Genomic DNA, 22,755 nt, shown 5'->3' on the forward strand with positions numbered 1-22,755 from the left:
TGGTATATGTAGGTTTTGTCTCATCAAGACTTCTTGAGGGAAGTGGCCTATATTTTTTACTTTTTCCTCATATAGGGTTTGGTAGAGAGTAGGGCCCAATGAATACTTGTGGATTTATGCATCTCACCTGTATTCTAAGAGGCATGAAGGAGTTATCATGGAAACCCATGCTAGAGTCATTACAGAGATCCCCAAAGTCTTCTCTTATCTCACTTCCTGCATGATCACTGTCCTAATGGGTGTTGCCATTCATTGATTCAAAAAACATTTGAGTTCCTACTTGGTACAACATAATTTGACACATAATTATACTTTATCTATACTATTCACTATTTTTTCATACGTGTTAGTTTAGTCTACTCAATTTCACTGTATTTTCCATGAAGACAGTGTCACTTTTTCACACTTGATTACCTCTGTAGTACTTAGTACATACACATACAATATATATTTGCTAAAAGATTGACTAGTTGGATATCATAAAATGGAATGCCATTGATATATGGCCCCTAATGTGATGCTTATTAAAATAGCATTTAATCATATGTACTTTATTTAGGATTGTAATTCATACAGGAAGTTGACTTTATAATTGCTCTCTGTTTTTTTGTATGTGAAGATTTGGAATTGACTTTGATAATTGAAATAATCAAGCTGCTCCCCAAAGAGAAAAATCTCAAGTGTTTATTTAATTAAAAAAGAGTTAAATGTAATTCTTTGCTCTTTCATAACCTATTATGTCATTTATTTAACACTCATTAATCTAAAGATTTCATGAAGAAAACTCATATCTGTTGTATGTTAAAATCCCATAATTAGATAGTTAATTCTTTCTGAAATAATTAGAATGGATAAGTAAACAGAGAATGAAATAATTGGTGCTGAAATTTTACCTCAGGCAATAAGAAACAAAATATTTACATCATTTTTAGGTCTTTAAATATATGCAGTATTTGGATAATATTAAAATAACAATTATTTTTTCCTTTCTAGGCAAGTGAAATTACTGATATCAAGGTAGGTCATTTCTAAATAACTAGAGCTTTAAGAATTTTCCTGCTTGACTAACTGTGAAGCTCCCTGCTAATTTACACTTAGAGAAACAAAGTTTAAGAAAGGCCATGGTAGGAAGGGCAGGCCTACGCTCAGCCATTATCTGTTGCGTGCTTGGGGCTACGACAGCGCCCATTTTCCTCTGGAGAGTGTGCTGATGGGACTAACCACCTAGGTCAGTTTTCCTCAGATCTCAATGAGATCCTTAGAATAGTAGCAGAATAGCAAGAGGGTCTTGGAACATCTCTGAAAAAGATGTTTTCCTTGGATTTGTGCAGAAACTTGACCGGATGGGGAAAAGTGAGGGGTTTACCTTTATTCTGCCCCCGGGTAGCTAAGGAAGAATCATGTCTATCATGATAGCTTTTTGTGATTCCAGATTTCCTTAGACCGGTAATTGTGTTTATTAAATGCTCTTTCATTTAAGAAAGGTGTCATAAAATCAGATTAATCAGAACTCTGTATTTATGGTAATTTTTAAGACTAATTTGCCTTTCACTATTCATAAAGTTTGCTAAATAAAATAGCACAAAAAAATTAGTACCCTCGGGCCGGCCCGGTGGCACAGCAGTTAAGTTGGCACATTCCACTTCGGCAGCCCAGGGTTCGTCAGTTCGGATCCCGAGTGCAGACATGGCACCGCTTGGCAAGCCGTGCTGTGGTAGGCATCCCACATATAAAGCAGAGGAAGATGGGCACGGATGTTAGCTCAGGGCCAGACTTCCTCAGAAGAAAGAGGAGGACTGGCAGCAGCTGTTAGCTCAGGGCTAATCTTCCTCAAAAACAAAAAAAATTAGTACCCCCACAAGTATCTAACAATATCCACTTACGTACGGAAGATTAGCATACTAACTGTAACACATGATTAAAGGCAGTCCTTCTGTAGAAATATGCTGTTAGACTATTATTGTTTAATATACATGAATTTAAAAGAAAAAGTGCATATACAAATACTATTATTCAAACACTTCAGTCATTCAACTGACCTCATGCTAATGTGTCCAAGCAAATAGGCACCAGGAGGTTTTGCTATTTCAAGAATAAAGCAATGGATTAAAACTATAAAAACTATGGAATTCTCAAATTTGGGGGAAAAAATTGAGATAACGGGTCTATAAAATAACCCATCAGAAATACAAAGGTAGAATTTAATCAATGCCTGTTTTCACATGATAACCACCTATGGAAGATATAGTCCTGAAATTGCTAGAAAGGTGTTTAAGAAAAACATGAAATGAGAGAGCCCAAAAAAATGTTGTATTCAAGGAAAATGGAATGTGCTTTTAAATATGTCATGTGCATACATTACCTGTATAATTCTTTCAGGTCATGCTCACAATACTTATTTAATTATGGTACATTTGGAAAATTGTGGGGTTTTAAAAAATCATTACTATCATTCTTAATTACTTTAAACCAACACTGGGCCAAAAAGAGTCACTGCTGAAATCTAGTTTTATAGAAAAAGCTTGAATAAAATTATAACTGAGCAGCACACCATCAAGAATTATATATTTTGACGAGTAGATGTCTTTTTAGGAGTAAAATTTTGAATCTTTCCCATGACCTATTTCAATCAGATCTGATTGTATGAATATGTTCCTTATGAAGGGCAAAATTTTATAAGACTTGGCCTCCTTTATATCTATCACAAATCGCCTCTAATTTTAGAATAAACGATCCTTTCTCTTTTAACGCAGACTACAGATTACTCTTTCATCTGCGCTGGTGTATCTCAAATGAGCAAATGTTGAGACATCCAAAAGGCGAGGGCCTCATGAGCAGAGCAATATCTTCAATGGTCCTCCTTCTCCACAGGGCAGCTTGTCAATAGACGAACAAGCGTATAACTCTTTCTGTATTGTTTCCGGGAAGTTTGCCCTCTTGGAGCATTTATTTTCCTTCAAAAGTGAGACTTTTCTAAAGATTTATAAACTTCTCTAGTACATTAGGCAGTAAACAGAAAATGTAGTAAGCAGGTTTGGCCTTTGAAGAAAAAAATAAAACAAATAAAAGTTTTTAAATACCTAATATGTATATATTTTTATATTTATCAACATTGATACTAATATGTTAGTATATGGATAATTTAAAATGTGAATTAGTCAAAAACTTTTGAATGACTATGGGACGCTACCCATATGAAATGACTCTCAAAGGCTTAAATTTAGGAGTTTCAAAATGAAATTCTAAGCCATATTCATCTATAGTCTTATAGACTTTTAACCGTAGAAATCGGGAGCTTCAAAAATGGTATTTTATCCATGTTATGCTTTTTGTGCTAAAATATTACCCTTCTGACAACAGAGAACTATTGTTTAATCAGCAACTACACAACTCACAGACATCAAATCATAGGACTGGAAAGAACTATGTGGAGTCACTTAAAGCATTTCCTTGAGTTTTCACGTGAGAATGTGTCTTGTTTTTTAAAACTTTGTGTGAAGAAATGTTTAGACTCTCCCTATGAAACTTCTTGCCGCATTTAATTCAAACAGCATCAGAAACCTTGTTCTTGCTCTAAACCTCTCATTTTGTGATTTCGACACGTTTCTTATTCTCTTCTGAAGACACGTTAAATTGGGTAGCCCATACCATAAGAAAGCTGTGTCATGAAGCTGCACGCCTCCAAACTGTGTGGTAAGGTCACAATCTCAACTGTTAGATTATTGGTATAGAATGGTCCAGAATCAGACCCCAGTCTAAATGGATTTAGTAAACAATTCGTCGCATCTCTCAACAGTGGGGAATCAATATGTGACTTTCTGTAATGACATGTATTATTTTAATCAGAAGAAAATTCTTTTAAAATTGAAATGTATGTTAATTCTGTTTCCATCATTGATGAGGACTAGAAGGCGTACCCTGTAAACACAGAAACTCTGAAATCTAGCCAGTTTGTTGTAGATCCAGAGAACGCTAGTGCATGAGGGAGCCTTTTCTGTATTGGAACGTAGGTAGTGGCGTCTGCATTGCTTTTACGGCGATGTGCTCAGCAGCCGCTATCACTGAGTATCTGTATTGTGAGGAGGTGAGTGTGGGAGAGGACATTAGGAGGTACACACGAACAAAGCCACCTCACTTGACTCAAATGAAAAGACTTTTCCAACACACTTGTCCAAACACACAGAAAATATGCATCACTTATAAGGAACGATTTTTTCAGTGATGGTTTATTTTATTCTCTAGTGTGTGGACTTCACTAACAGAGAACAATCAAGGCATACATCTATTAACAAACTGCAGTATGAGAATGAAAGGCTCCGAAATGATCTTGCAAAACTTCATGCCAATGGAAAATCAGCATGGGCTAATCAAAATACCTATGAAGAAACAGGCCGGTACACCTATCAAAGCCAAATAAAAATGGAAAAAAATGAAGATAGGTATGCTGACTCCAGATATAAGGACAGAAGTGTATAAACATTTAATTGAAGTTTATTTCTAAACAATTCAAATTATAATTTTATATACTTTTTCTTTAGTTTAAATTTTATTTTGTAGTGATAATGCAAGTGTAGATACATTGTTTTATATGAAATTCTGTGTTATTAATAGCTCTCAAAATTTTAACAGTGATGTGGGTAAAGTGTTACAGTGAGTTTTAGTCACTTCAAACCCTTCTTAGAAGCTGATGTGGCAAACAAAATATGCAAATAAGTAATCTTATTTTTATGTCACAGGAATAGAAAACCTAGAATTTAACATGTTACATACATTGTTCAAACAAAATAGAAAATATAGGAAGATGTCACTTCTGACTTCACTTCAAAAATGTATACACTTTATACTGACGCTCCAGCAGTGGCAACAACTATTGGTCATTTTCTAGGGAAAGAATCTGTGGATGTTTAAGGGAGGCTTTCTCTGAGTGAAGAGAAGCATATGGAAAATCGTATCTGCTGTTCACACTATCCTTGTGCTCTTTAAAATGTCTTAGTTGAAAATTTACGTAAATATATCAACCGTAAAATTAGGCTAATTTATTCAAGTCTGATAAAATATTTATAGAATCCAAACTGTCTCTGGAAGCCTTCCACTGTTTTCCCAAACTTGGGAAATGCTCAGCAAAACAAACAAGTTTCTTTTCTACAGGATCTCTCAGAGCCATTAATATGCTAATGTACAATGTGAGTTTCCAAGAAGGGGTATGGCATGCAATGTCCCCCAAACTTATTTGATATCAGCTTTATTAATATTCCATGGTGCTGAGAAATAGCAAATTAATAGGTCCAGACCCAACTTCAATACAACTTTTGATCAGAGCTCATAATACCTAGTGTGAAAACCCTACATACTGTTTTTGTACACCATAATTAATATTTACAACCCTAGGAAATTTACTTAACCTTTTTAACCCTCGATTTCCCATTTGACAAATAGGGATAATAATTATAAGGTTTTGTGAGGATTATAGGAGAAAACATATAGTTCCATGAATGTAGCCATTATTATTGATATTATTATTACTAACAAAATTTTTTAGTATTTGTAATAATATTAATACTTCCGCCACACCTCACAGTGCCTAAAAAAGTATGTGTTAGTGGATAGACAAATGGCTGAATCTAAGATTTCCTCAAAGATAGTCCTGTAGAGAAGTGTTGATGCCAGGCTCATCTTTGTAAGGAATCATGCCCAGTGCTGCAGGTAGATAAATCCATAAATCCATGGGCCATACTAAAAAATATGTCTGTTCAGCATTCTTGTGGATACAGTACTTTCACCACCTCGGTCCCATATGAACTAGGAGGATCTATCCCATTCCAGTGCAAGAAGAGCAACCATTCAAAAGTGCTAAATTAGTAACCCCTCTTCAAGGGGTTAATGAAGGGAATGAGGGAAGACTGGCTCCTACCCCCAAAAAACACTGGTGGTGGGGTGCTCGGGGGGGAAGATGGGGTTGGCAGCAGTGCAAAAGCAATATGGGGAGGATGGAAGAGGTCACTGAGCCACAGCATGGGCCAGTTCTCTGGTGAATGTGCCCATGTTGACCGGCCAGTATAACTGAAAATCTGTCCACAGGGGTCGAATCTTGATTTTAGTGTAAGACTATATTTTCTAATATAAAATATACCCTTTACAAAGTGCCGGCTACTCTCTGGATTCATTTCTCTAGGGGTCAAATCACGACCTCCACATATGCATGTAGTTTTCTCATTGTAAGAGAAAGGTAGTCCCGTAAAGATATTATAGAGGGTCTTGCTGTGGATCTCAGTCAGTCACTGGTCTGTACTGAGCACCCATTAGGTGCAGAACACTGTTTCCTATTCTTGCTTGTTGGGAATAACTTTGAAAGCCTTAGCTGAAGGTACCAGGTGTTGTTACTTAGGCTAAAAGACAGTTACTCTGCCTTTTACTCTTTTGAAAAAGTGTTTTTATTATTTGGATTGCCCCCATTTTTCTCTTTGTCGGGCAGTACGGAATGTGTTAAAAGCACCTAACAAAAACAAGACAGTGGGGGACACAGAAAGCAACACAAGCGGTAAAGTGCTCAGCAGGAGCTGATCTCAATAAGCAGCTGGGACTGCTCTTCCTGCTGCAAAGCCGTGTGTCCTGCCAGTCTCATTTGTTGAAAGTTTCATTAAATTTGTTTTAATGCCTTGTCTGATTTCATGTTCTCCAGTGACCTGATTTTTAAAAGAAATAGTGTTTCAAATGTTCCGAATAAATTATTATCATGTAAAACCCAGTATGAAGAAAGAGTTGCTGAGATGCAAGGATGCTGTGAACTCCCCAGTGGAGAACTATAAAGCACGTATCTATTAATTTTAGCAAGTGCAAAATGACGCACTCTTTCATTCCCTCACAGCACAGCTCAGTGAAGTCGAATAGCAAAAGCCATATATATTTGTTGGGCGTAAAATAATAGGAAAATGCATGAGTCATATTTACATATCAATGGCTAATAAAATAAGGTCTCTTTCAACTATTTTAGAAAGGAAAAAGCTTTTAGGTAAAAGTCTATGAAGATAATATTCCACAAAATTTTAGAGTATGTAGTTGAATTTTTAGCCACTTCTTGCTTCTAACCGAGGAAGGTATGTATAATATGTTATTAAAATAGTCTTTTATCTACTCAGAAGCAACTCAATTTTTGTTGTTGTTTTTCACACCTGTTAGAAGTGATAAGAAGTTTTTCATGCTCCTCCACTTAAAATGTGAAGCATTTTAGGACATTCCAAAGGATTTGCTTTCCAATAAGACAGTTATTTAGCACTTTAAAAAAAAAATTGTGAATGAAATGTAATTGAATTTGGTGAAAATGTATTGAATATTTTAAAAATTCTTTAAAGTTAGAGTTCTGAAGTTTCAGGATAATTTACAAGCTACTTTGGGATAGTGACATCCAGAGCTATTAATATATGATAATTGTAATGGCAAATCAGTTTTGTAATAAATGGAGTTTTATCTCTATCTAAGATGCATACTTAAAAGTGAATTTATGATTTTAAAAGGTATATCATGTACTGGAAAATGGAAAGATTTTAGCAAACATTAATCATTAAAATGGCTTCAAATATAGTTAATAAATTAAAAGTTTCTAATACTAAAAAAACCACAAAGGTTTGTCATAACCGCTCTCACAGGATCCCTTGTCAAGGAATGAACAGTCACCTACAAGTGAAAAGTTGAGAAAATGTTGTACCATGGTGCTACTCAACAAGGAACCAAACAGCAGGCTGAGCAGTTCTAGGCCAGGAAGTAATGAGCGGTTCACAGAATAGGGAGCAATCCTGTGGAGCCTGAGAAGGTGAGGCTGGAAGCAGGTCAATTAGCATAGTTTGTGAAGGGATCTTATTCCATGCTGAGGACATCATCCTACAGCCCAGGGAAAATGAATGGAGGGCCAGGATTGGGTGTAGCCGTCAGACAGCTCTGAAAACTGTGTGGAAAGTCGACTCAAGTCTCAAGTGGGCAGAGCTCTACTCCCCAGCGAAGCAACTGGGTCCTGCCCTCCTGGCAAAAAAGTAGGCAGAGGCCTCCAAACAGGGCCTGTGGCAAAGCTAATGGAACAGACCAGCTTGTGAAGGGGGTATTAAGAGCCTTCTGAAGTAATTTTTAAGATAGCTTTTAAATTGATATACTTAGCATTTTATGCTAGGTGGTTTTATGAAGTATTTGAATAGCTGTATTCTAGAAGAAGAACTTGTCAGATATAAAGATGATTTAAAGCGAAAGTACTTTACTTCATAACGTAGCCTCTCCTTTCAATCTCTACACTTTATTGGTCTTAAAATAAAAGGAATGTTCACATATAAATTTTAGTAATTAATACCATAAAACTGTATCTATACAGCCAAAGCAAAATGGATAATTGAGATAATTATTTAGATAATTTAGGACAAATAATACTTTCCCTGAAATCTCTGTATAATTGAGATTACGAAGGGATATATATTTCTTGAATCACTTCTATAATTATCTTATTTTTTTCGAGGATGCTTTGAAGTATAGATGGTCGCCTCACTCAGATTAAAAGGTTCAGCTAAAAATTCTATGCAGATGGACTATGCAATTGTTATAATTCTATTTGAACTGTGGGATGTTTCATCTTATTGTCTACATCATAAACCATGTTATTTCAGTTTAATTTGCTGTTCTGTTTCCATGGTAATTATGATTTGAGAAAATGGATAAAAAAAGATATATTTCAAGATAAGTAAAAATGGAAAATATCTTGTGTTTGTTTGTATGTACTAATTTACAGATGCCTCACTCAACTTTTATTGCTATTTGTATGCATAGCTTTGAAAATGTTTGCATAATAAGAAACAAGTCTATATAGACAATCTTCAGACAAGAACAGAGAAATATAACGTAAATTTTTTTGAACTGTGTAAATTAAAATATGAAGGCTTTCAAAATGATTAATCAATACCTGTGGAGAATTTGAATTATTAGTAAACATAAATAAATAGAAGGGATTTTTATGTTTTCATGGTCTCTGATGATTTCATTTAAACCCCATTTTCACGAATTAATGTACAGAAAGATATTTATTTAGTCCCAAGCAGCCCATACTATTTGGACCTTTTTATGTAAAATTTTAGGGTAAATTGGTTTGTCTTAGTCAGCATACCAGAATTTAATATTTCACTGGTATTTTATTCGGTCTTATCTTCTTCCCTTTATTCATAGCATGAACAACAAATTCTGTACTGTGCCTTTCATCTAAATTGTGGAGTGCAATTCTCATAACAATCTTTTTTTAATATGAAAAAATTAAAGTCACAGGAAGATAAAATCACCTCCTCAAGGTCATGCAAATAAGTGTGGAAGAGTTTAGGAGAGGATGTAAATTAAAAACGTGTTGTAAATTATGAAGTCCTGGAGGAATTAGAATGATTATTATACAAAGACTTGTTCAAGCATCAAAAAAAAAAGTATAATTCTGTTAAGAAAGCCAGTGAGGTTAAGTGAAATAGAGAATAGGAAAAGAGTATCTATTTAGAACTGTCAAGGGCAGCTGTGTTAGCTGTTATGAGATTTTTCTCAAACTGGTTTCATGTTATTTAATTAAATGACAAAGAGATACAAAAGTAAAACACAGAAAGGGAAGCAATATAGGCAATAAGGATAGCAGAATATTTTTACCAATTACAAAGTTTTTGGTTTCATTATTCATCATTCTAAGTCTTTTAAATGTAGTAGAAATTATTCATCAGGAAAATTATTTTCAAAGAAATACCCAGATAACAAGCCCAAACATTTGTTGTGTTTCCCCCCCAGTTAGACATCAGAGAAATTAAAATCTTTAGCTACATAAACAAACAGGTGTCGCTGGTAGCAACAGTGACCACCATTTCTTCTCTTTTACACTTAGCCAAGATTGTGAGCCAAATAGAAGTGCAACACCTCCATTGCCACCTTTGCCGTTTCAAACCAAAGAAATGACAAGTCCTTTGCTTAGTGATGATGAAGTATTCCCACTGGTGAGTTGCTGGTTGTTGGGGTTTGTTGGGTTTTTTTTTTTTTCCTCTAAGGGGCGATTACTCTTACACTGATACCAATATACTGATGTGTACATAGTTGTTAAAAAAAAAAAAAAGTTGCTCCTTGAATAAGACTCCAAGGTGGGTCTGTGAGTTGTTTGGCCATGCCTATCTATAGAAAGAAAAGAGATCCGTAAGGTTTCATGAAGTATTTTAGTCCATGGTTATTCGCCTCTAGTGCAGGCCAGAATTGCTGGTGATGCTTTTTTAAAATGCAAGTGTTCGAGACTTACCCCTGGACGTTCCATGAGCCCTCAAAGATCTGTATGTTTTAAAGAGCTACGAGGGATCTTCTGTGCCTGTTTAAAAAACTTTTTATTGACTCTGACATACGTACAGAAATATGCACAAATCAGAATTGGACAACTTGGTGAATTATCACAAAGGGAACACATCAATGAAACTACCACCCAGGTAATAAATAGAACATTAGTAGTGCTCTCGAAGCTCCCACATGTCCCCACAGTCACTCCTTTGACTTGCTCCCAAGGTAACCGCTATCCTGACTTTTAACATCAGAAATTAGTTGTGACCATTTGTAAATTTTATATAAATAGTATCATACTGTAGGTGTTCTTTTATGTCTGGCTTCTTTTGCTCAACATTGTTTCTGAGATTCATCGTCCATATTGTTTTATATAGCTGTAGTTTATCCATTTTTGTTTCTCTGAGTATTCCGTTGTGTATAAATACTACATACAATGATACTACAATTTATCCATTCTACTGTTGACGAACATTTGAGTTATTTCCTGTTTGTGGCTATTACAAACAATGCTGCTAAAAGCATTTTTGCATGTGTCTTTTGGTGTACATGTGTACACGTTTCCATTGGGTATATACCTAAGAGTGGAATTGCTAGGTCATAGGATATTCGTAAGGTCAGCTTTAGGAGGTACTGCCCAGCTGTTTTCCTAACTGTTTGAGCCAGTTAATATCCCAACAAGTAGTATGTGAGTGTTTTTGTGTTATATTCTTTCAAACACCTGGTATGATTGGTCTTTTTTATTTTAGCTTATATAGTCAGGGTGTAGTAACGTCTTATTGTGGTTTTAATTCTTATATCTCTAGTGACTAATGAAGTTGAGCACCTTTTCATGTGTTTATTGGCCATTTTGATATCCTTCATTGTTAAGTGTCTGTCAATTGCTTTGCCTAATTTTCTATTTATCTTTATTCTTATTGATTTGTAGGAGTTCTCCATATATTCTGGATATTAGCCCTTTATTGATTATATGTATTGTAGATATGTTCTCCTACCCTGACCTGCCTCTTCACTTAAAGGTATTTTTTGATGATCATTTGATGACCATACGTTTTAATACATTCAAACTTACGAATCTTTTCTTTTATGGTTAATATTTTTTGGTTTCCTATTTAAAACTTTTGCCAGTCCCAAAGTTATAAAAATACTATCCTATTTTATCTTCTAGAAGCTTGGGCTCTTTACTTTTCATATTTAGATCCACATCTGGAATTAATTTTTGCACATGTTGCAAGATAGGATTCTCAGTCCTTTTTCCCATGGAAACAGTCAATTGAACTTGAACATGTATTCCAGTCTTGTGGATTCTTTTCGATTTTCTATGTTCAAAATCAAAATAATGACAGTTCAATTTCCTACTTTCAAATCTTTAAATCTTTTCTTTTTCTTGCTTTATTGTACTGACTGGGACCGCCAGTAGAAGTTGAGTAGTAGAAGTGATATTGCCAGCCCCCTTCTCTGTTCTCAATTGCAAGGGAAAAGCTTTCAAAATTTCACCATTGGGGTTTGATATTTGCTTAGATATTTTGTAGATTCCTTGTAAAAAATTAAGGAAGTTCCCTTTTTTCCCTAGATTGCAAAATTTGTTTTCATGAATTGATATTGAATTTTATCAAATGCTTTTTTGACTCTACTGAAATGACCATATGATTTTCTCCTTTGCTCTGTTACTGTGATGTTTTTTTCTTGGTTTTAGATTCTTAAGCTAACTTTGAATTCTTGAAATAAAGCCCCCTCAATCGCTGGATTTGGCCTGTTTATATTGGTTCGGAATTTTTGCTTTGCATTCATGAGAGAACTTAGCGTATAACGTTCCTTTGTTGTCTTTGCCAAGCTTTGGTATCAGATTATGCTGACCTGATAAAACAGGTGGGAAGGGTTCTTAATATCATATTCCTTTATTTCTTCATTTTCCTTGACTTTCTGTGTTGGTTTCTATACATAGGATAAAAGAGCCACCTCTCCTGGTCTTGAAGAAGTTGCCTCATGTAGGTTAATTTCAGTTTTAATATTTTTTAGTTCTTGAATTTTCATTTGATTTGTTTTTACAGTTCCCAGTTCTCTGCTAAAAGTTTCTACCTTGAATTTAATTTATTGAACATAATAATCACAGTTTTTTAAAGATATGTAGATTTTTTTCCCCTCCGAAAGTAAATAGTAGTACTCTTACAATTGCTTTCACTTGTATTCAGAGTATATTAAGTAATGTTTCCGTGCTTCTCTGTGATATACTGATATTGGATACAAATTATAAAAAACAGCAAACAAAAAACAAAACAAAAACAGAAAATGTTTAAACTGGATGGGGTATCCCGTGAGTGCTCTTCTGCTTTTCCGGAATCTCTCTCTTTCTTTTGGGAGAGACTGGAAGTAAGATTTAAGCTATTGTGGAAGAAGGAAAACACTTAAGACAAATAACGTTTGAAGTTTTAGAGATCTCTAAAGCCCTAAAATGCGTCTTTGTGCTCATCTCCACGTAAAATGTCAAAATTATTTGGACAGAATAAAATTCCATAGCAATAAAGTAAACTAAATAAAGTTCCTCATTTAAGCTATGGGAACCTCTAAGGGGTCTTAGCAAATTCTGTATCAACAAAACTTCAATCTTTAAGGACTCCAAAGTAAGCACATACTCCAGTCAAGCAAGAGAAAAAAGTGATAAATTGCTAAATGCTCCATTGTTCTCATATCAGACGATTTTATTATTTGGGGATCATTCATCTTTGCTCAAACATCACCTCCTCAGAGACGCCTGAGCAGCCACCCTGCCGTGGCACCACCCTCTTTGTGCCCTATCCCCTTGTCCTCTTTCTAGTTTTTTCATAGCACTTCCCCAAAAGACATTTATTTGTCTGCTTGTTTGTTTGCTCCCTCCTCTAGAATTGAAGCTCCATGAAAGTAAGGATTTTTTCTATTTTTGTTTACTGTTGTAACCCCAACACCTAAAATAGTGCCTGACACTAGTAGGCACGTAAAAGGCATGCAGGAATATCTGTCATGTTAAACTGGTGAACACTGGGCTCCCTTCCACCTCTAAAATTCAACATTACTCCCTTGATGAGTTCCAAGCCCCAGCATCACCAGGAAAGAAAATTCTCAACTGTTGTAGGTCTGGGCATGGGGAACTTAATCTGTGATGGAGGCACTAAAGTTCCCTGAAAGATGGCCCAACCCACTCTTCTGGGTCCACTGGTTTCCATCCACTACTGCATTTTGACTTCTACATCAATGCTGTTGCTACCAAGACAACCACTGACCTCCTCGTTGTTAGTGCAATACACACCCTTAAGAGCACTTCTTTAGTCCTCTTTTTATTTTTTATTTTTTTGAGGAAGATTAGCCCTGAGCTAACTGCTGCCAATCCTCCTCTATTTGCTGAGGAAGACTGGCCCTGAGCTAACATCCATGCCCGTCTTTCCCTACTTTATATGTGGGATGCCTACTACAGCATGGAGTGCCAAGCGGTGCCATGTCCACACCCAGGATCCAAACCGGCGAACCCTGGGCCACTGAGAAGCGGAACATGTAAACTTAACCTCTGCACCACCTGGCTGGCCCCATAGTCCTTTTTTCTTGAAACGCTTATGGTCTCTGGCTTCTATGCCACTATTCTCCACTGGTTCCCCTGCTTCCTTTCTGTTTACTCTTTCCCAGTCTGCTTCCAAAGTTCCCTCCTATACCTGTTCCTTAAACATTAGTGTTCATCATTCATTCATTCATTCATAAAATAAACACGTATTAAGCACCAACTATATGGCAGGTTCTGTTCAAACACATCTTCGATGACACAGACAGGTCTACTGTCTGGTAAGAAAAAGAGGGGAACTCCATCAACAGATGAATGGATAAATAAATGGTGGTATATACACACAATGAAATACTATTCAGCCATGAAAAGGAGTGAAGTACTGATACATGCTATACGTGTACAGTACTGATACACGCTATACTGTGGATGAACCCTGAAAACATTATGCAAAGTGAAAGAGGCCAGACACAAAAGATCATATATTGTATCATTCCGTTTATATGAAATGCCAAGAATAGGTAATCCACGGAAGCAGAATGTAGCTTGGTGGTTACCAGGGGCAGGGGAGAGGGGGAAATGGGGAGCAACGGCTTAATGAGTACAGACTTTCCTTTTGGGATGATGAAAATATTTGGAACTAGATAGAGGTGGTAGTTGTGCAACATTGTGAATGTACTAAATGCCACTGAATTGTTTATTTTAAAATGGGTAATTTTATTTTATGTGCACTTTACTGCAAGAAAAGAGGGATCAATGAATGACTGGAAACAAATGAGCAAATAAGAAAATAGTGATAAATGCTGTGATGGAAAGAAAAGCTGGTGATGTGATCAGGAGTGATGCAACTGTGGGGATTACTGTAGGTGGAGTGGCCCCCACTGAGGAGGGGACATTTGAGATGTAAATAAAAAAAAAAAGATCCAGCCTTGCAAAGACCTGGAGGAAGAGTGCTTCAAGAATAGGGAACTACTACTGCAAATCTGTAAGGCAGGAACAAGTTTGGTAAATTCGAGAACCAGAAAGGGGTTGAAGGGTCTGGAGCTTGGAAGGGAAGAAAGACAATGGAATGAAATGGAGACAGAGAAGTAGGCAGAGGAAGTCAAGATATGCAGAGACTGTAGGCCATGGAAAGCAATTTGGAATTTGATTTGTTTCCTGTTGGAAAGCTGCAAGTGGGGGAGTACATGATCTGTTTAAAATTTTTGAAAAGATCCGTTTGACTTGCAAATAAAGCATCCATTATAGGGGGGCAAAGGTAGAAGTGGGGAGAACAATTGTCAGGCTATTTTGGTGGTTCAGGCAAGAGATGATGATATTGGCTTCACAGCAGTGGAGGTAGAGCAACATGTTGGATCCAGGAAATGTTTTGGAGGCAGACCAATCTTGACAATGGATTGGCTATGGGGAGTGAGGGAAAAGAGGACTCAAAGATGACTCCTAGGATCTCAGTCTGAGCATTGGGTGGATGCTAGGACCACTTTCTGACCTGAAAGACTAGGGGAAGGAGCAGGGTTAGAGGAGAAAATCATGATTTCTAGATTGGACATTTAAATTTAAAATGTTTTTAGACATGCAAATGGAGACATCAAATAAGCAATAGAATGTGTGAATCTGGTATTCGAGGAAGAGATCAGAGCTGGAAATAAAATATAGGCGTAATCAGCATATGGCTGATATTTAAATCTGTGGGACTGGATGAGAATGCTTAAGACTATAAATGAAGAAACTGTCCCAAGACAAAGCCTTGACCATAGCATTTAGTGGTCCAGTGGGAATCTTCAAGGAGAGGAGGAAAGTTTGATGGTGAAGGAGGTGGGACCTAGGGAGGGACGAGGTTCATTTGCAGAAGCAAAGTCATGTGAAGGTAAGAAGGAGTAGAACCACAGCACGCGTAGAAGAGTCTTTGAAACAGAGTGTGGCCCAATATAAGGCTCCAGGTGCACATGGGTGTGGAGACATGAGGGCGCTTCCACTTGCAAAAGAGGTGAGGCCACGAGGTAATGACTAAGAAAGTGAACATTCTAGAGAAGTGCAGTAGAATGGCCAGGCAGTGTTAACTGGCCATTTGACATTTGTGATTGTAAGTTTAAAGTGAAACCAGTCCCTGCAGTAATGTAAATCCCAGCATTCAGCTGCTCAGGTGCAGACGTGGCTCAGACCGTTTAATTAGGCCTGGGTTTTACCAAGTACCTGGGATGGGGACAGGATACAGGGAGGGGCAACTTGCTGACTGGTTATAATGATGGATATGGAATATAAGCAGAGTTAGAAGGGAACGCATGACAGGAGAAAGTGGGAGTACTAGGCTAAGTAAGCCAGAAGAATGATAGGTGAGTGCTTAAAAGCTTGAATAGTAAATAATGCGGTTATCATTGATGATGGTGTCAAGAACATGACCATGGGAGTGGGTGCCTGAAATGAAGTGTTCCCCAGGATTCATTTTTGAAATTCTTCTTCTTTTATTTGCATATCTTGGATGACATGCAAATAGACTCAGTTGGATGAGTCCAACTGAAATTGGATGAGTTGGCTTTAATTATTATCTATAACTTGCAAATATATATCTCTGATCCAGACCTGTCTTCTGAGATCTGGACTGATATATTATTTCCCAGTGTCTGCTTGACAATCGGTCTGAGTCCTAAGTCACCTCTAACTCAGCATTATTCAAAATCGAATGCATTTCCTTCATTCATATATTAAATTCAAAAATTTTGAAAATATACTCTGTGCCCGAATCTGTGCTAGAATCTGGGGAAAATAGATAAAACCTTACCCTTAATGGGTTTCTTCTACTGTTTTTCCTTTCTCAATAAATGGCATTGATGTCCCCCAGTCATTCAAGCCAGAGTCTAGGAAGTCATCTGTCTGAGGTCAGGTTTCCTAGAACCTGAGATGGAGATTCTTGTGACAGTGACTTATTGAGGAGGTATTCTCAGCAGAAAGAGAGTGAGGGACGCAGGCAAGGCGAGGGGAGGAAGGCTAAACAAGGATGAGGTCTCAGCTACAGATCAGTTTAGCCTGGTCTCCCCAGGAGCTTGAAGCATCAATTGTACAACACAGTTGGTTCCCCTGGAGACAAGCTCTCTGGCATTTTGTGATCCCATGCCAATCAGTCGTTGCCTCTGAGAGGAAAGGGAACGGGCTGAGGGGAGATTGCAACTTCCCAGAGGCGGCGGAAGGCTCTAGTTCAGCTGAGGGCAGGTCTCCAGAGAAGTGGCCAGCTGTGAGCTGTTAGCAGCCAACACCCACAGCAGCTGGAGGATAGAGGCACCAGCCTGGAGAAGGGGATGTGGGTAGGGCACCAACAGCATCCACTATAGTCCACCTCTTGAACCACTCAGATCCATGTTCTTCTCACATTGTTCATTCCATTCAGGTATAGCTTCTCCAAGATTCTGGCTGGTCGTAATTTCTGGGAAAACTTATAAGAGGAGGGTTAGTGGGACAAACTACAGCCCTTGATGCTGTAATTGGTCTCAAGGACTTAACTGATATTCATCATCTCCTTACCCATTCTAGATTCCCCTCCCATTGGCTGGCACTTCTGTTGAACAAAGCTGTTTGCCTTTGTGGGTTGAGCCCCTGGTTCCCATACCCTTATCAGGATGTGGTTTGCCATTTACAGTTAAAACTAGGCATGAGACTACCACAAGACTACCTCAGTGAGTCACCTGACTGCCAAACATTTCCTCGCTGCCTCCATTAAGTAGTAGTAGTCTTACCTCTTCATGATACTTAGGGTCAGTTACCTCTGCCAGTGTAGTACCTCTTTTCTGTGCCTCTGACCTGTTGGCACAAGGAGCCTAATGTGACTAGGTGCCAGCCAAAGCTTTGAGTTTAGAGAGACTCTTACAAGTCTCTTGGTGGAGATGTTCCCCCTTTGAGACCCAGGACCTGTAGAGCAACAGAGCCTGAAGGTACTGAGACAGAAGGTACAAATTCTCCAAGTGATTCAACAGAAGTGATAGAGAGTGGAACAATTCCTACATCCTCCCTTTTGTTCATAGATCTGTGTATTCTACCTGTTGGAAACACAGTGGCATATAACAGCCATTGGTTTAAAGTCTATACCATATCCTGAAGAATGGCACCCTGTCTTCATAGGATATGATCTTCAAGCTGATGCTTCAGCTGTGCCTTCAAGAAGCCTATTAGCCTAGCATCCTGTGGGTGGTGCTGTTTGTGGTGGGACCAATGGATACCATGGTCATGCCACCATTGCCATACTCCTCTGCTGTAAATTAGGTTCCTTTACTATTAATCAAGATCCCATGTCAGTAAATTAGTCGCTCTGTGAGCCCTCAGATAGTGGTGCTGGCCAGGGCTCTGCAGGCAGGAAAGGCAGACCCATGGAGTACATGTCAATTCTGGTAAGGATAAAACATTGCCCTTTCCAAGGTGTAAGGGACCTGCTGTGATCTGATTGCTACCAAGAGGCTGGTTGGTCTCCTTGAGGGCTGATGCCATCTCAGGAACTCAGCTTTGGTCTCTGTTGCACGTAGATCAGACATTCCACATCAACAGTAGCTGGATTAACCTTGGTGAAAGGGAGACCATGCTCTTGGACCCATGCATATTTCTACTGGAGTGGCCAAGGACAGAGACTAGATCAAGTCATCCTGTTCACTTCTCAGATGCTCTGTCTCAACCAGGGCTCAGTGACATGACAGCAGTTGTTTCACAAGTACTATACAGTTTTCTGCTATGGATGGCATGGCCTTGCTCCAGAATCGTAAGGGTTTGCAGCACAACTTTCCCACTGAAACTTGCAGAGGCTCCACAAGGCATTTTTCTTTACCGGAGATTCTTCTAGTATGGGATCTGCTAAGTCATTTGACCCAAGTAGCAGGACTGCTTGTACCCCATTCCCAACCTACTGCAGAGCTCTTTCTTGTTCTGGGCCCTGATCAAAAAAAACAGCTTTCTGTGTCACCCAATAAGTGAGTCAGATTATTCCACCCAAGAGTGGAATATTCTGCCTCCAAAACCTGAAGAGATCTACCAAGCTTTGTGCTTCTTTTGTAGTGATTAGAAATACAAGGCATTAATGTGTGCTTATGAGGAGATGTTCCGACATGCTCCATATCACTGGACACCTAAAAACAATGTGTCAAGCCCCTGAATCTTTTATGGGGCTTATCTTTCACTGGAGTACACGTGTCTTTCCAAGCCTTCAACATGCTTGCCACTTCTTGCTCATCAGGTCTTATTAGCATGATATTAACGTTAATATATGATGTCCTATAGACTATAGTCCTTGGAAGGCCAGATGATCTAGGCATTGTGATGGCATCATTAACATGAAACATAACATTGGGATAAGAATGTGGATGGATACTGTTGTCCATTCCATGTGAATGCTAAGTGCTTCTGATCCTCCTCCTTATTGGGTATTAAAAAGAATGCATTTTCCGGATCAACAGCAGCATACCATGTACCAAGGCTGTGATATTCTGCATAGTAAATATACTCTATCTGACATAGCAGCTAAGTGTGGGACTACCGCTAGGATAAGTTTGCAGTAATCCACTGTCATCTACCAAGGTCTATATATTTTTGGCAGGGGCCAGACTTGGGAACTAAATCCCCCTATAATGAAATTCACTGCACACAGATTGTTGCCTCCTCAAACACTTTATAAAGTCCCCTTCTTCCTCATCCAACAAAAGTTGAGGAAGAGTCTAGGGACCACAGAGCTGGAAAATTAAGGTACATATTTCCTCAACTTATGTTTTTAAATTAACCCAAAAATTATTTTGAATGAAGCTCCATAAAATAATCTAATATTACCCTTTATTCATCAGCCACAGATTTTGGTTGTGTGTGTGTGTACGCATGCACACATGTAAATAAGCATTAAACACGTCACAAACAGTTCAACAGCATTTCCACATGACCATGAAGGGTGGAACTGGGCAGTCATCTCTAACGCTTTCTCAACCGTAATTGGACAAACAAGACACATCCAGCATCGTGGCCCTCCCCACTGAGAAGCCGCTTTTCCCCTGAGATGTAGCGGGCAGCCAGCCTTCCCCAGCTGGTTGGCTTCAAGCAGCAATTAGCCCCCATATTAAGCCAATCTTAATTTTTTTTTTCCTACATAAGCTTTCTTTACTCAATCCTCCTATAATCTTTAACTTTTGGGAGTTACCTATTTTAAGATGAAAATCATTGGCTTTGCAAATTCCTGGAGTATGTTTGAGCAGGTGCCATGGTAATTACATTGTCCCTGCATTTACAGTTGAACATGATAATATTCACTTCTAGAGCTTTGCAATGTACTGGAGCCGTGGTGTTTTAGTTCCTTGAGGATTTCATTAGCAGTGACTGCATTACTTTGGTAAAGGGAGTTGAGCTTACGATGTATTATTTCATTAAGAGCGCAGTGTTTGACAATGTCAGGGATGCAGCATGTCTGGAAATAGGAAGATTCAAAAGGCTTTGTGTTCCTCATCTAACGTTTCCTTCTTTCTTTAGTCTCCCCCAGACATGTCTTTCCCAGCTTCTCTGGCTGCACAGCAATTCCTTCTGGAGGAAGAAATGCGAGCAAAAGAACTTGAAAAACTTCTAAATACGCATATTGATGAACTGCAAAAACATACAGAATTTACTCTTAATAAATACACCAAGCTAAAACAAAATAGACACATATGAGCTTTTAAACTTTTTTGTTTGCTTCCCCTACCCCAAGCAAAAAAGCTCTGGCAAAATATTTACAAAGCTGATTAATGAAACTGAGAAATTTTGTTGTTTTCTTGAGTAAATCATTTTGTAAGGCAGCTAGAAAATAGTATTTTCTTCGATAAAACTGTTTGTACTTCTGCATTCACGTAATGAATTGTTCATCTGTAGAGTTACTATAAAATAAAACAACTCCAGAAGAGATTTTTTTTTTCAGTCTAAGGACTATTTTGGAAGTAAATATGCAGTTGTTTTCCCACCTAAATCGTGTATACTGAAAACCCGTTTCCTCTGTAACAACGCAGAAGGAGGGAAAGAAAAGCACTGTATTCCAAACCTAGATGAATCCAGCGCAGCCCAGTTGTGCTAGGTTTGAAAACTCAAGGATTTTTATAAATGAAAACATTAAGTATTTTTGAGCTACGTAAACATCCTAAAATTTCTTTTAGGAAAAAAAAAGATATAGTCTACTGTTTCTGCATTTCCCTTTGTGATGTTTCTCTGTTTCAACACAATAAAGGACATGGAATGTGCTGTGTACACACTCAAAATATATGTGCCAAAGATTAATGCTTTCCTGTTAGTGCTAATTGCTTCATGGACGTGAACAAGATAAAGCAAATATAAAGCATTACTGTTGTTACGTTCTCGTTTGTAATCACTTCTATTTTTAATATGTTAAAGGGATACAAAATTCTATGGACTTAAAACATAAATGCCAAATCTGTATAGAACAGTAATAGCATGGTAGTGAACAATAAAATTCAAGTTACAAATATGCAAACATGATAATCCATTATTGTTTCTTTCAAAATGATATTTATATAAAGATTATGAAAAAATCCCTATGTAGTTACTCAAGGTAAGTCCTACAACTTTTATATTTTTCTTTTTCTCTTGGAAGAAACTAAATCTCAACATACCACAGGTAAGTCAAGATGTGTTTAGATAACCAGTGTCATTGTCATGTGAAAAATGCAGAGCACTGACAAGACCACGTGGATTTGTATAGCTCTTGGTCTTTGCAAAAAGCCTTCGCATAGCATTATTCATTTCAGCCCCAAACAAGCCTGTGAAGTCAGCAAGGTTCGCGTCCTTGTTCCTGAAAATCAAGCTGTTAAGGAACTCACTCAGAATCACCGTGAGCAAGAGTCAGGAACACCTGGCTTCTGATTCCTGGCTCCGACTCTTACTACTTGCCGGTATCGCCTCTTACGAGCAAGCAGAGGTGAACAATGCTGTATCTGCAGAAGCCATGTCATCACAAAACATCAGAGGGTACAAAGCCTTTACTGTACCCCAGAAAGCCTCACAGGAGGAAAATAATAAAAGTTACATTTCTAGCCTAGACACAAAGAAAATACTTTTCAATGTTATCTTTGGAAGATGGGAAGAAAAATTATGTTTAGGAAAAGCGAATTCCATAAAGAAATTCTAAAACCTTTATCCCTAACACAAATGCAAACAATGCAAAAGTTTAAATATGCATATCATTATCATCCCTGAACTCTGAATGCCACTTCCTTCTCTTCAAGGGTAAGACGTGATTGACGGTTGTGTGCTGAAATAAAGATCTAGGCTACGATGTTCTTAGAGCTTAGCGAACTTGGAGAATGTCCAGGACTAACAGTGAATTTGTTCCTCTGGAATTATTATTTCAAGTCCATAAGCAAACTTCTTTTAAATCAGTAGTTCAGCATTCCACTTACTACCAGCTTTCTTAAAATAGAGGTTTTCAGTATTTTTTTGTTTAGCAGCAGCATTCAGTGTTCAAAAGGAGTCACATGCTGAAGCCCAAGAGTATACAATCAAGAGGAAAAGCAGGCAGCTCTGGTTGCACGTTGAAAGGAAGGCAGGAGGGAGGCCTCCCTGCGGTTCGTCCTCACTCTATCACCTCCTACCCTCCACAGGCCAAAGGGACTCCATGGAGCAGTTGCCCCAGAAGTTGTGGGAGGGTCTGAAGGAGAGGCGGATTTGCTATGATTACTTTAGCATGGAATACGTTTTCCTACAGAAACAAGTCATGGATAACGCTTATAACCTCCTCCATACCACAAAAGCCAATTTAGCCCGTGATGTAGCTAACATATGATGGAAGGAGCAAGAGGAGGGATACAGGAGAAAGACCAATTGGCCATCTAACACTGGAAGTCAGCCCCAAGAGGAAGTGTTGTGACTTGAGTTAACTTTTGCCTCCTAATGGCTTAAATATACACTTTTACTTCTCA

At 37.9% G+C, this 22,755-nt stretch overlaps 1 protein-coding gene across 3 annotated transcripts in view; it reads left to right on the forward strand.

Annotated features, from left to right (window-relative positions):
* DEUP1 (deuterosome assembly protein 1) overlaps window positions 1–22,252 on the forward strand; it is an 88,354-nt gene extending 66,102 nt beyond the window's left edge. For all 3 annotated transcript variants that reach the window (XM_046637498.1, XM_046637500.1, XM_046637499.1), the window contains 4 exons: window positions 994–1,017; window positions 4,243–4,439; window positions 9,881–9,989; window positions 20,324–22,252. In XM_046637498.1, coding sequence (XP_046493454.1) covers window positions 994–1,017; window positions 4,243–4,439; window positions 9,881–9,989; window positions 20,324–20,500 — 507 coding nt within the window. In that variant the 3' untranslated portion in view covers window positions 20,501–22,252. The remainder of the gene's footprint in view (window positions 1–993; window positions 1,018–4,242; window positions 4,440–9,880; window positions 9,990–20,323) is intronic.
* Window positions 22,253–22,755: the final 503 nt, after the last annotated feature.

Source organism: Equus quagga, chromosome 14 (genome assembly GCF_021613505.1).
Source record: "Equus quagga isolate Etosha38 chromosome 14, UCLA_HA_Equagga_1.0, whole genome shotgun sequence".
Lineage (NCBI taxonomy): Eukaryota > Metazoa > Chordata > Mammalia > Perissodactyla > Equidae > Equus > Equus quagga.